The 14,566-nt window shown below is 42.7% G+C and overlaps 3 protein-coding genes across 4 annotated transcripts; 2 read left to right on the forward strand and 1 right to left on the reverse strand.

Moving 5' to 3' along the window:
- Positions 1–64: 64 nt before the first annotated feature.
- On the reverse strand, positions 65–3,252 carry nxnl2 (nucleoredoxin like 2). Its single transcript, XM_061801258.1, has 2 exons — positions 2,788–3,252; positions 65–1,014 (listed from the first exon to the last, which is right to left on the reverse strand). Exons 1-2 carry the CDS (start codon positions 3,087–3,089, stop codon positions 846–848), a joined length of 471 nt encoding a protein of 156 aa, XP_061657242.1. The 5' UTR covers positions 3,090–3,252; the 3' UTR covers positions 65–845.
- An 836-nt stretch (positions 3,253–4,088) lies between these two features.
- On the forward strand, positions 4,089–8,714 carry gng10 (guanine nucleotide binding protein (G protein), gamma 10). Of its 2 annotated transcripts, XM_061801997.1 has the most exons (3): positions 4,089–4,475; positions 4,804–5,022; positions 6,402–8,546. In XM_061801997.1, exons 2-3 carry the CDS (start codon positions 4,942–4,944, stop codon positions 6,525–6,527), a joined length of 207 nt encoding a protein of 68 aa, XP_061657981.1. In that variant the 5' UTR covers positions 4,089–4,475; positions 4,804–4,941; the 3' UTR covers positions 6,528–8,546. The 2 variants fall into 2 exon arrangements, with proteins under 2 accessions (XP_061657981.1, XP_061657982.1); XM_061801998.1 differs by lacking the exon at positions 4,089–4,475 and having other exon boundaries at positions 4,874–5,022; positions 6,402–8,714.
- Positions 8,715–9,090: 376 nt separating this feature from the next.
- btc (betacellulin, epidermal growth factor family member) lies at positions 9,091–14,360 on the forward strand. The gene is made up of 5 exons (XM_061801996.1): positions 9,091–9,338; positions 9,606–9,695; positions 11,636–11,756; positions 13,210–13,359; positions 14,194–14,360. Exons 1-5 carry the CDS (start codon positions 9,299–9,301, stop codon positions 14,333–14,335), a joined length of 543 nt encoding a protein of 180 aa, XP_061657980.1. The 5' UTR covers positions 9,091–9,298; the 3' UTR covers positions 14,336–14,360.
- The last annotated feature ends 206 nt before the right edge of the window (positions 14,361–14,566 follow it).

Here is a 14,566-nt window from a genome sequence, read left to right on the forward strand (position 1 = left end):
GGGAATTGCATTATTTGTATCTTAGACATCACCACAGACTCTTTAATCACAACAAAAAAGGACCTTGGGATATAATTTTATTAACACATAAAAACATGATAAAAAGTACACGGATGAAGGAATATATACCAAAAATTACATGTTGCGCAAAAGCTCGGCCTGAGATTCCTCTCCAAATGCATAGGATTAGACGCCTACAATAATCTTCAAGTCTGATTTATGCCAATATTTGCTTTGAAAAAAGGCAAACGCTCACTTTTTCCAGAGGTACAGTGACACCTCGCTTCTCGACCACAATCCGTCCCGGATAACGGTTCGAGAAGTGATTTGTTCGAAAAACCGAATCGATGTTTCCCATTACAATGAATGGGGAAAAAAAATAATGTGTTCCAAGCCTAAAAAATTGGGCTTTTTAAAGCATTTTTTTTTTAGCTTTTCCTAATAATAAACTGCATAGTAGAAATGTATGTATTGTTTAAACACTTTATATAATAAAATAATTTAATAGCGACAATTATTCACATCCACTTTCTCACGGTGTGAAACGCAACCATTCAGAGTGCGGGATTTTGGAACGCGGGAGGAAACATCACTCCAGCACAAAAAAAAAAGATGTGCAAAATGCTGAGATTCCAAACCCCAAAAAGATCTGCAGGGCAGGTATGCTAACCACTAGCTCACCGTGGTGCACGCTAAGTCGTTCAACTTTTCAGGCGGCCCCTGTTTCATTTCATTATTACAATTAGTTGACTTTGGACACTCCTGATTGAGGTGCATTAAAGCTTCTTTAGTCGTGTCTGAAAAGGCGGTGCGAGGTGTCATACTTCTGCATCGTCGTTGCTTTTCTAGCCTTTAAAGTTCTGGAAGATCTCAGCGGCTTCCAGCCAGGTCCCGAAGCAGGCCAGGCCCCGGTCTCGGATCTGCTTGCGGCCCTTATCCGTGATCACGTGGCCGTTCTCCTTCACGATCACCAGCTTGGGCACGGCTGTGATGCTGTAGCGCTTCTTCAGCTCACTGGAAAACAACAACAACAACATGAACAAACTCCCCGTGTGATTTACATATTTCAAATGGTGCAAGGAGAAAATAGCAAACTAGTAGTACATGTCTCAGTCTTCTGGTTCCTCAGTACAAAGTGGATAATTTAACAGCAACTGATCCAAATTTGGTGGACGTCTCGAGCATGACAGGATGCATGAAATCATGTCTAAAAGAGCCGTGCCTGAAATTGATCAGGAAGTCATTTTGGCTTTAAGCAGCCATTTGTTGTTTTTCCTGACAACATTGATAGTATAGTGGTGCATTCTCGAGAACTCTAGTTGGTTACTAACGTGGGTTTATTCGGAGTGAGGGGCTATTTTAGGTCTTGCGTCAATTTGTAAAATGCTCCACAAGCATCATTTTGATCCAATAAACGTATAAATATGTTAGAATAGTACAGGACATGTATGAGGACAACAGAACAGCGGCGAGATGTGCCATATGTGTGTCAGAAGAATTTAAGGTGGAGGTGGGAGTGCATCAGGTATCCGCTTTGAGTCCCTTACTGTTTGCGGTAGTAATGGATAGGCTGATAGATAAGGTTAGACGGGATTCCCCTTGGACCATGATGTTTGCAGATGATATTGTGATCTGCAGTGAAAGCAGGGAGCAGGCGGAGGAACAATTAGAAACATGGAGGCACAGACTGGAGAGGAATGAAGATTAGCCGAAGTAAAAGAGAGTATATGTGCGTGAATGAGCGAGGCGGAGGAGGAAGAGTGAAGCTCCAGTGAGAAGAGATGGCGAGGGTGGAGGACTTCAAATACTTGGGGTCAACATTCCAGAGCAATGGAGAGTGTGGTAAGGAAATGAAGAAACGGGTCCAAGCGGGGTGGAACAGTAGGCGGAAGGTGTCTGGTGTTCTATGTGACAGAAGAATATCCGCCAGGATGAAGGGCAAAGTCTATAAAACAGTGGTGAGGCCGGCCATGGTGTACAGATTAGAGACGAAGGCTCTAAAGAAACAACAGGAAGCAGAACTTGAGGTATCAGAAATTAAGATGTTTAGGTTCTCGCTGATGGGATTAGAAATGAGCTCAGGGACAGCCAACGTTGGATGCTTTGGAGACAAGGTTTGAGAGTGCAGACTTCGAAGGTTTGGACATGTCCAGAGGCGTGAGGGCGAGTATATTGGTAGAAGGGTGCTGAGGATGAGAAAGAGCGAGAGGAAGACCAAAGAAAAGGTTGATGGATGTGGTGAGGGAGGACATGAAGACTGTGGGTGTTAGTGAGGAAGATAGGCTTAGATGGAAAAAGATGACAAGCTGTGGCGACCCCTAATCGGGACAAGCCGAAAGGAAATGAAGACGAAGAAGAAACTCACATATGTACCAGAGTACAACAGGAGGATTAAAGTATGTTATAGTTGTAGCTATGCTAAATTTGTTGTGAGTTTTGGGGTCTTTCTTTGATGGGGCAAAGTTTGGGAAACATATTGACAAATTTATTATGTGTATATTTCGGGCCATGTGAAGACAAAAATAATAGCTGCATGTAAATGACGGCTGCGCAGGCGCTGCGCATTTTTGCAAATATAAGAATCAGTATAAGGACATACTGTATTTGGGTGCTATAAACTGTGTAAAATAGTGGCGACGGATTAACAGCGAGCTCCTGTAGGATTAAGAGAGAGAGAGAGAGAGGGTGACCGCCATAAGCCTGACGACAAACGTAAAAGCCAAAGAAATAACTTGTAAACGAGCCTCTACCTTCGGCTGCCGTTATTCGTGTGTGTTTGCTACTGACTGCTTGTAGTCGTCCGTCCAAGGTAGAGCCAGCCAGTCGCCGTGCATGTCGTGGTAGTACTCCACCATGTCCTCGGCGGACTTGTCCGACGACACGAAGACCACCTCGAACTGAGCGGGGGGCTCGCCCTCCTCCACCAGCTCCGTGTAGAAGTCGCACAGCACCGGCGTGAAGTCGCGGCACGGCGGGCACCAGCCGGCCGAGAAGTAGATGCCCACCACCTTGTTCCTCAGCGCTTCTTCCGGCTCCACCAAATCGCCGTCTTTGTTGAGCAGAATGTGGCCGGCGAACACTTCCGCCATGGCTGCTTTTTTTTTTTTTTCCCCAAACTGGTAGCCCTTTTCCTTTCTTTTATGTCCTTTGAAACATTTCACGTTAATTAAACCAACCGGGAGCTTCGCCGTCCCGTTTATTTTACTTAGCCACCCACCCCTTAATCACCAATCGACCAATGGGAACTTGGGCAAGAAGTCACGTGATTACAAAGCCACGTGATTATTGAATGAAGATGCATTCAAGTGCGGCGTCAAAGCGTCGGTACTTCAGCTTTTGTCGACGTTTACAGGCCTGTCATTTCCTTTCGTTCTGTCACTAATTCTTGCCAACTGAAAATTTCACATCATAATACAAAGAACCATAGTGAAATTATCAGACACAAACACCGTTCAGTTCAAATAATTGAAAAATTCTTGAAATGTATTTATTTATTTTATTTATATTGCATATCATTATTATTCATTTATTATTATTTTTTTTATTTTTGCAATATTTTACCCTTCGTCGACGATTACAGGCCTGTGATTTCCTTTAGTTCTGTCACTAATTCTTGCCAACTGAAAATTCAAATCACCACAGTGACATTATCAGACACAAACACCGTTCAGTTCAAATAATTGAAAAAATATTTAAATGTATTTATTATTATTATATACATATTTATATTTATTGTTATTTATTTATAATTTAAATTAATTGAAGAATTTTTGTAATATTTGACGATCCATTTTTAAATTAATATAAACTCTGTCATGTGTTATATCGTCATCCATTTTTAGAATATAAGTGCAGTACATCCATCCATCCATCCATCCATCCATTTTCTTAGTCGCTTGTCCTCACGAGGGTTGCGGTGTGATATTTGATATAAAGTGTAATTTGAGTGACGAAAATATGAATTGAACATCATTTCCACCCTTGTCCAGATAATTGACGATTGTTGTCGAAGTGGGAAATTAATAAAACTGAGATTAATTTGTCCAGGAAATTGTTAAAATGTTAACTCAATATTTTTCTGTCCAGTGTTGTATTTTGAGAGTATAAATCTAATATTTGAGTATAAAATATTCATCCATCCATTTTCTTTGCCGCTTATCCTCACAAGGGTCACGGCAGTGCTGGAGCCTATCCCAGCAGTCAACGGGCAGGAGGCGGGGGACACCCTGAACTGGTCGCAGGGCACATGGAGACAGCTGCACTCACAATCACACCTAAGGGCAATTTAGAGTGTCCAATTAATGTTTCATGTTTTTCGGATGTGGGAGGAAACCGGAGTACCCGGAGAAAACCCACGGAGGCACAGGGAGAACATGCAAATTCCACACAGGCGGGGCCGGAATCAAACCCGGGAACTCAGAATTGTGAGGCCAACGCTCTCCAGCTGATCCCACCGTGCCACACAGTACATATCGGTATAAATATTTATCTTAACAAAACGCTTTTTAAAGTTTTTAATGGTTTGTAGTAGGTATTTGGAGTTACTACAGTACAGCACAGTACTAGTATTTGAATTCTCAGAGCAAGTTCCGCAGTAAAGGCTTTTATCCAGTAGGTGGAAGTGAAGTTTTCGTTCAAGTTTCCTGCTTTTCAAGTAAAAAAAAAGTGCAATATTAAGAACTTTTAATTTTTAAAAATGGGGGGCTTTTGTTTTGAAAATCAAAGTTACACCTAAACAGACTATTTACAAAATAAAAACAGCTGTCTTCCCCCATTGCATTGTCTTTTTTCCTCCCCCCGCAGCCCAACGGACCGTGAGGTCACTTGGAAAGAACCAACCCACTCTTCCTTCCTTTCCTGCCTCACATTTGAGGAGGACGACTGACGGAACCTTTTCTCCAGGAGCTGCTCGGCACGCTCGCTCGAAACATCGCAGACGTCATGACCTCCAATTCCAGTTTAGCCAGCATGCGACGGTTGGTGGAGCAGCTGAAGATGGAGGCCGGCGTGGAGAGGATCAAGGTAAGGAAAAAGAAACTAACAAAATCTTGTCTGAAGGACGTTGGAGGAGGTGGGGGAACACGGGAAGATAAAGAAAAAAAACTACTGTAATTTCCGGCCTACAGAGCGCACCTGATTATAAACCTCACCCAGTACATTTGTAAAGGAAATACCATTTGGTACATAAATAAACCGCACCTGTGTAAAAGCCCCAAGTGCCCACAACGAAACACGAGATATTTACAAAGTAAGACGGTACACAGAAAGAGTTTTCAAAATTTTAATACCTTAGCTTAGCTTAATATAGCAACAGCACAAACAGGGCTGGTAAAAAAAAAAAAACAAAAAAAAAACAAACCACGGTAGCACTAATGGCCAGTTAAAATAAAACATACCTAAATCACTGAGATGCAGCAGTAACACAGCAGCAACACGCTAGGGTGGCGCTAACAGGGCCGGTTAAAAAAAAAAAACATACCGGTAAAAATCACTGAGACACAGCAATAACACAGCAGCAAGACGCTAGCGTGGCGCTAACAGAGCCGGTTAAAAAAAAAAAAAACAACATACCGGTAAAGTCACTGAGACGCAGCAGTAACACAGCAGCAACATGCGAGGGCGGCGCTAACAGGGCCTGTTAAAAAAAAAAAAACATAGCGGTAAAAATCACTGACACTCAGGAGTAAAACAGTAGCAACATGCTAGCGCGGCCGATAAAAAAAAAAAAAAAAACATACCGGTAAAAATCATTGCGACACGGCAGCAACACGCTAGCGTGGTGCCAACAGGGCCGGTTAAAAAAAACAAAAAAAAAACTGTAAAAATCACTGGACACGGCAACAACACAGCAGCAACACGCTAGCGTGGCGCTAACAGGGCCTTGACACGGCAATAACACAGCAGCAAAACGCTAGCGTGGTGCTAATGCTAGCACAGCGCTAACAGGGCCGTTTAAAAATAAACATACCGGTAAAAGTCACTTCCTCGGCTCATTCGTTCCACCGGTGTCACTCTTATCTTTTCCGCTCTAGTGCCCCCTTGTGGCCGTTAGAAAAATGCACAAATTAGCCGCATCACCGCATCAGCCGCAGGGTTGAAAGTGTGAAAATAGACGCGGCTTGTAAGCCGGAAATTACGGTATTTCATAAATCAAGGTACCAATATGAATAGTATAATCGAGTGGTTTTCGGGACTTTGAAGCAGATTGAGAATCATAAATAAAACAGTACATTTGAGGCGTGGCATGAAATTTACAAACAAACCAAAAATGGATATGTTCTCTTAATAGTGTACATTTTCACCTGCTGCAGGTGGATTGGGAAAGGCCGGGTGGGCTGTCAAATTCTGAAAAGCAGACAACGAAAGATGTGAATATTTTTTTCATACAAATATCAACACAGGTGTCGCAGGCGGCCGCAGAGCTGCAGCACTTCTGTCTGCAGAACGCGGGCAGGGACGCCCTGCTGGTGGGGGTCCCCGCCGGGAGCAACCCCTTCCGGGAGCCCCGGTCCTGCACGGTGGTGTGACGTCGTTCGGCCACGCCGCATCGGAACCGTCACAGTTGGACTCTGCCCCTCGGAAAAAATTCGTTGGGAAACTCTGGCCCTGGTGTAGGAATGCACACGAGAAGCAGGTCCGAGGTGTCGAGATTGTGTATCGTTTTAAAAAATATAAAATAATGACATCAATATTTTGTCAGTGACGTTTTCTGTGTGAAAAAATTTTGAATTGACGCTAATAAATTCTTAATGATGGGGGAGATGCATGCAAGAGTGTTATTCACGAGGAATGTCACTATGCAGTATTCACGGAGTTTATTTGTAACCGCCCTAAAAAAAAGTTTTGAACACAAAAATTAATTTAGTGAGCCATACCACTCTTTTCATCGGACTGCAATGAATGTCACATGTCGTTTTTGGAGTTTGAAATCTGCCCGGCAACAGGTGAATAACTCAAGCGACTGCACCAAACGCCGGTGGCAAATTGGCCAATCGTTGCAGAGCTTCGGTACAACGCGATGGAGTCTTCCATTGTTACGAAGCAGAATTCATGGAGCCCAAATGGAACTGCACCATCTGAAGTTTTCCGATTAAAAACAAAGAAAATTTGTTTTCATTCATTCATTATTCATTCATTGTTTTCATTGGAGGGCAACAGCACTGTAGTCGTGAGGCGGTTTGAATCGAGACCTGATTCAAAATATCTTCAATTTGTGTTGTTTTGGCTCGAATTATTCGGTTGTTAGTAGAATCGGGGCTCAAGCATAACTGCCCCGGAAGCCTGTGACAAGTTGTAGTTTTTATATTGAGTCTTTGCTGGTTGCTAAAACGGAATCCATGGGACTCGGCCTGAGAATTCTCACCCCAACCCAAAAATATGGCACAAAAACTGCGCGATACGAGCCCTTCCTCGCCTCCATTAAGAAAATATTTTTAAGCTCGGCACAGCCCGAATCAAGTATCACCGAAACTCTGACGAAGGTGTTTGTTTGGCCGCCGTTGCCGGGACGCGGGCCCTAAACCGGCGGTCAGAATGTCACGGAATCGTCGCTTCCTGATGCTCGGGCCGAGTTGGGCGCGAGAGAGGAAACTGGCTCTTCCTGTTCAACGCTCCAAACATTCTCGCAACATTTCATCTCAAAGCCTCTTCCTGCTCAATTTGTACGGCGATACGACGTTACGGAAGTTTCACGTTTTGCTTTTATGAATGATTTCCCATGCTACTTTGATATTCTGTCATATGTTCGTTTTTATATCTCGTTTATTTTCTAAAAAAAAAAACAACCAAACATAATGTTGGGTTAGAGTTAGGTTTAGGATTTGTTGTTAGGGTGAGAATATTTGGAATAAACAAACAGTAGTCCCAGTGTTTGTTATCATCTTTCTATGATGGTGATAATGTAAAAAAAAAATAATAACTTTAAATAGAGTCAATACTATTATGAAGGATCCGATTCAGAGCAAACTTTCATTTTTTCAGTAACATGAGCAGAAATAACGCTACCTGCTGGCCACAGAGCACATCACGTTTGATTTGAATAATACTTCAACATTTGTACTTTTGATTATTATATTGTTATTATATTGTATGTTGAGGATATAACCGATTTGTATACAATTTTTTCACTTGCATATCTTTTCTATAAGTCCTTCTCGTTCACCTACTGTCATTAATATCATCGTACAATTTATGTCGCATATATTGAAATTATTGAAGTTTTGCTGGTTGTCTTAAGTCTTTTTTTTTAATCTTACACTGCAAACATATAAATAACATCATCAATCTATACAAATTCACATTTCGGTATTTTGCTCAAGTGCACTTCAACGGGGCCACAAGGGCTGAGTGTTGAACCCACAACCTTCGGGTCGGGGAAAAGAACACTCTCCCACCTGAGCCCGGTGAGATCTTGTTTCTTTTTCCATCCATCCGTTTTATTCGCTGCTTATCCTCACAAGGGTCGCAGGGAGTGCTGGAGCCTATCCCAGCTGTCAACGGGCAGGAGGCGGGGTACACCCTGAACTGGTCGCCAGCCAATCGCAGGGCACATGGAGACAAACAGCCGCACTCATAATCACACCGAGGGGCAATTTTCAATTCATGTTGCATGTTTTTGGGATGCGGGAGGAAACCGGAGGACCCGGAGAAAACCCACGCAGGCACGGGGAGAACATGAAAAGTCCACACAGGTGGGGCCGGGATCGAACCGGGTCCTCAGAAGTGTGAGGCCAACGCTTTACCAGCTGACCCACCGTGCCGCCTAACTTTTTTTTTTTATGTAACTTTCTTTGCTCACCAGCTGGAAGATATGTCGTGATTTTACTCGCCTCAAATTTTGTGATATTGCAAAAAGAATTAAATCCATTTCTGTGTTGTTCTGTGAATATTTCTGGGCCTCAGAATCGATACTTTCTGCTAAGTAACTTCAGCAAAGGTTTTCCGTTTGTTTATATTACTTTGCGAGAGGAGGATTTTTATTTTCTTTTTTTTTTTTGAATGATGAGCAAAGCAAGCGCACCTGCCACTGGATTCCGCATGCCGTGGGCGGCGAGAGCAAGTGGGAGTGTCGGCTTTCAGTTGACGCCCCCCCTCCAGCAACGGCACAGGAGTGGGGCACTCGCGCACGGCGATCGCACGCCCGCACGGTGGCCCGATCGGCTTCCAAGGCCTCACTTTCCCTAAATGAGGAACGTTGCGAACTCCCGGGGCGGCTTTTTCTGCGGCTTCCTCGGAATTCCCAAAGCCCGGGTTGAAATCTCAAACGGCGCACGACAACTTTGGCTCAAGGGAGGTCGTCATGGCCAAGGTTTATGGACTCTATGTCGGTCTACTAACAGGTACTTTTAATTTTCCTACATTTTCGCAATCTTTTCCCCTTTTTTTTTTCATTCTAAATTCCATTTTTTTTTAATCATTGTTAATGTTTCGAAATCGCGATTTACATTTAAAGCAGCAGGCTATTAAGTAGCTGGTAATGGCGCACTTTCCGGCTAATTTTAAAACTATTACGTGGTGTTGCGGGAGTGAATGATGGCCATTCATGACTCAGCGTGTGCAACGTGATGAAAGGGTGAAATCGTGAAATCATGTTGTCATACCTGCAGCGCTGACCTTGTGCGAAGGGTCCTTGGCCGGCTGGAACGCCACCAGTGAGGCCCCCTGCCGTCGCCTTGGCAACGGAGACAACTGCACAGGTAGATTAGCCGAAAAGTGCACGTGGACACATAAAAAGACCACGAAAGAGAGAATTAAAAAAACATGCAATAAAGTATCAATTTACCCAGAGTTTAAACAGGCGACAAATTACAGCATAACGCAGATCTCTACTTTGAACTAAATGACAGCATTATCTACGTTATGTACATTTGGCAAACTGAATTCTTGCAGAATTTTATCTTTCATTGATAATTTAAAGCCTTCAAACTGTCCTGCTTGAAGTTCCTCTTCTAAACTGAGATGGAATAAACAAGGTCACGCTACGATTTAAAAAAAAAAAAAGAAATAAAGCTAAACTATGATGAGCTAAAATAAGATAAAAATGAGCCAAATAAAGCTAAACTAAATTAAGATGTGACTTGCTAAACTAAGATATCAAAAATAAGATGAGACTGTTTAAATAAAGCCACACTGCATAAGCTAACATTAGCTAAACAGAATCAAAATAAAGACAAACATGTCCAAGCTAAGCTAAAATTATCTTTAAAAAAACAGGTTAGCATAAATATGTATTGAAGCTAAACTAAGGAAGCTGAGCTAAACTAATCCAAGATAAAGGAAGATTAGTTAGCCAAGCTAAGCTAAATAGGGTAAAATAAGCTTACGGCAAACTACTGAAAAGTGTTAAACTAAGCCATGCTAACAGTAAGTTATCTAAACCAAGCTAACCTGCAATAGCCAAGTTAAACTAAGATGAGCTAAACTAAGAACAATGAAAAAAAGTAAGTCAAGCTAAGTGCCAATTACTGTTAAAATTAACCAAGATGGGCTAACCTAAACCTTGCTAAGATGTAGCTAAAATTTAAGTGGAGATAAACTCTATTTTTTTAAACTGAGGTAACATAAGCTGTAAAATAAAATGCGACCACCTAAAATAAGCTAACCCCATTTCAAAACGTTAAACCAAACAAAGATTGGCTATGCAATGATAAGATAAAATAACCAAGCTAAAATAGGGTTAACCTAAGACAAAACCAAACTAAAATAAGCTAGCTGTAAATGGTTAAACCAAGTGAAGCAAAAACAAACAAATCAATCGCTACAAAAATGAGCAGATCATCACAAGGAACTAGTTGAATTGTTTTATTCTGTAACAATTTCCCCGTGCGTACGAGAGAGAACGACAAGGTTGCCCTCGTGAACTTTTCAACGGGCCCTTTAAACTCAGCGAGCGGAGACGCTCTCTTCATGTTTGCTCTCAATGAAACTCTCTCGCCGATGCCGTGGCATTGTTAAGCGAGACAACTTCCAAAGGTAATCTTGTGGAAAAATGTCATAAAGATAGTGGCCCGGCAAGACGAAATGTGTGTGTGTGTGTGTGGGGCCATCTTTAATGGCTGAAAATGTTTCACTCAGTAAACAGCGTTTGTGCTTACTGAATGTTTGACGACGCCATGCGTTTTGCGCCACCGATACACCCCCGGATCATATTGCAGTCTATTTATACGGTCGGCTCATAACAGAAGGTGAGCTTTGAAGTCGAAGGAGTCCAGCTGACAACGTTTGGCAGAAGCACGAGCGTGCAAATGAGGACCCTAGGGAACGGGCGGCAATAGTAGTAAGAAAAAAAAAATAGTAAGAGTATACATCAAAAAAAATAATCAAGTTTTGACTGCAAAACCCGTTTGGTAGCTGGTACACCGGAAAAGAAATACTGTATGCACAAAATAGTTTCCCATCTAACTTCCATAGTGGGCGTAATTGTGGGTCTCCTCTGGAAGACAAAATCAAGATAAATCACTTTGTTGAGTTAAAATTAAAAAGTAATGAGAAAAATCAACACCCAAGTCGAGTACACATACCTGTAAAATCTGGAAAGTTCGGTGGAGAGATACAAGCACTTTGTGGAGTCTGCCATGCCTTTTTACAAAATACGCAAATCGCTAATCTCAACAAAATCACGTGGTGTCATTTCCAGCACCCACCTCGAGCACGGATGAGTGGAATGGACACTTTACCAAATGTCCAGAGAAGTTCCACCACTACTGCATCAACGGGGAGTGTCGCTTTATTAAAGACCAGGAGGCGCCGTCCTGCAGGTGAGACAGAAATTGCTCAGAAAGTTCAGAGATGCAGTGGTACTTTTACAGTGCGGGGTAAAGTGCTTGAATCTGATTCAATGCACAGTGAAGAGAATAAGTATTTGAACACCCTGCTACAGCGCAAGTTCTCCCACTTAGAAATCATGGAGGGGTCTGAAATTTTCTTCGTAGGTGCATGTCCACTGTGAGAGAGATCATCTAAAAAGAAAAATCCAGAAATCACAATGTATGATTTTTTTTTTTCATGATTTGTTTGTGTGATACAGCTGCAAATAAGTATTTGAACACCTGTCTTATCAGCTAGAATTCTGACCCTAAAAGACCTGTTAGTCCACCTTTAAAAGTCCACCTCCACTCCATGTATTATCCTGACTCAGATAGCTGCATAAAGACACCTGTCCACCCCATACAATCAGTAAGACTCAAACTTGTAACATGGCCAAGACCAAAGACCTGTCCAAAGACACCGTGTTTGGAAGACGAATGATGACTTCCATCCCAAGAACACCATCCCTACTGTGAAGCATGGGGGTGGTAGCGTCATGCTTTGGGGGTGTTCATTCAATTTCAGACCCCTCCATGATTTCTAAGTGGGAGAACTGGCACTATAGCAGGGTGTTCAAATACTTATTTTCTTCACTGTATATAGTGCCCGATTTTTGTCTACATGTACATTTCACGTGATACAAACGGCTGTGTTTACATCTCGGGAGAGCATGAAAGATCTGGGATTGGCTGGGAAAATCCAAACGTCCACTACATATTAGTTTTTTACCGAAATTTGGAAGAAGGTTCCAATTTGAAGATAGCTGATTCCATGCAGTTTTTGAAAATGGACATTCTGAAGTGAATCCCAATGGTGCCGCTTTAGAACCCCAAAAATCAGAATTGTCACTTGAACTCAACCCAAATTGGAGGTATTGTTTTGACTGCTGTTTGTCGATTAACCGGATTCCATAAAGACTTCGCAAAGTGCCTCAAAAATAGAACAAACCTTGTGTCCACTAACATTGAACCGCATTCTGCATGAACCGACAAGAAGCTCGGTAAGTGTCAAAAGCTTTCACGTCTGTCAGAGGGAAAATTAGTTTTTACTGTTTGGCGCGATGGAACATTCCAGTGGTACTCTCCTGTATGTGTAACTTAGACTAAAAAGAAGTCTCCTAATTAGTTATTGTAGATTCATGACTATTAGCACGATCCCGTCGTTCTCCGCCACCATCAGTGAACCAGGAAGTGCCCTGCTAACATACAGTCAAACCCCCTTTGTCATGTGGGGTACGATCCAGACCTAGCCGCAATTGGTCAAAATATGTGATATACACGTTTTTTTTTTATTATGTGGAGGGTTTAATCATGGTGGAGGTTTGTGCTCGGCGGACTGCCTTTCGCAGTTTTGTCGCTGGTTATGAGACAGTTCCCAACTTCTAAGGCTCTTGTTGGTTCTCAGGTGTCACAGGGGCTACATCGGCTCCAGATGCGAGTACGTGGACCTGGACCTGCGGCGGGGGGAGCGGCAGCAGATGATCATCATCGTCGGCATCGTTGCGGCACTCGTGGTCCTCATTCTTCTCATTGTGTTCATCTTTGTCTGTTCACAGTGAGTGTCTGGGGATAACTCCAAAAATGGAGCCGCAAAGACGCGAGAGATTGTTTTGATTGCCCTTTGCCGGTTAGCTTGTTAAAGGTGTTGCACATACCACCGGTTTGCACAAAACTTTGCAGAGGGCTGACATATGTTGCAAAGAAGGAGCCATAAAACCTTTGCGGCCTCCAGATAAAGGTGCTGATAGAGGAATTTCCTGTGGTCAGTTAACCGACAAGTCGAGCAGACAGGTTCACATCTTCAATTTTGTTGAGGACCGTGTCGAGATTTTTTTTTTTTTAATCATTGGACAGTTAGCCTTAATGTTAAGGACTAGGGTTAGGGTAGGTCTTCGGGTTGACGGTCCAGAACTATATATTTTATGCTCTGCTTTATGGTTTAAGGGGTCGGGACTGGGGTTAGTTTTACGGTTTAAGTTCAGAGACTACAGTTGGTCTTAAACTTGCGCCACTAAGGTTAGCTTTAAGGTTCTGTGGGAGGGACTCGGGTGAACCTTGGGATTTTAAGGTTAGGGGCTATAGTCGGTGTTTTCCTTAAGGCATAAGATTAAGAGTTAGCCTTAAATCTTAGAGACTAGAAGGTTTGCCTTAAGATTCAAGATCCAGAGCTAGTGTTAATTAAGGTTTTCGGTTGAGGGTAAGAGTTAGGGCTCGGGATTATTAACTTCATTGTTTCGGGATAAGAACTAAAGGATCAAGGTTAGGGTTTGCATTGAAGTTTCGGATTTGGTTTAAATTCTCACTCCAGTCAAATGTAGCTAACTAGCTAGCGAACTAGCTATTTATTCATTTGGTATTAAATGTTTAAATATTGTTTGTTTCCCGTCAGTCGCAGGTTCAGAATTTGCCGGAAGAGGAGACGGCAGCGGGAGGAACCGAGGAACGGAACGGAGAAACTCCATATGATGGATACCAACGCACATCCCGTGACACCAGACTCAGTAGCCCCTCTAAACTATGATGACGTGTGACGGGAATGTTTGCGCGTGGCTTACGTGTCTTGGGACACTTCAGATCTTGTCGTGTCGGATGCGCAGAGGTACCGATCGAGGTCCGTCCCTCTTGGTTGGTCAGGACTGAATCCTTCCTAACGGGGAGACATTTCTGTACGTGATTGAGGACATCAAACAGGAAGTCTAAACAAGCCAGAGTCCTTGTGGTAGAAAACCAAGACGTTACCTTGTTGGATTTATAACGACAAA

The sequence above is a fragment of the Syngnathoides biaculeatus genome, chromosome 17 (genome assembly GCF_019802595.1).
Source record: "Syngnathoides biaculeatus isolate LvHL_M chromosome 17, ASM1980259v1, whole genome shotgun sequence".
NCBI lineage: Eukaryota > Metazoa > Chordata > Actinopteri > Syngnathiformes > Syngnathidae > Syngnathoides > Syngnathoides biaculeatus.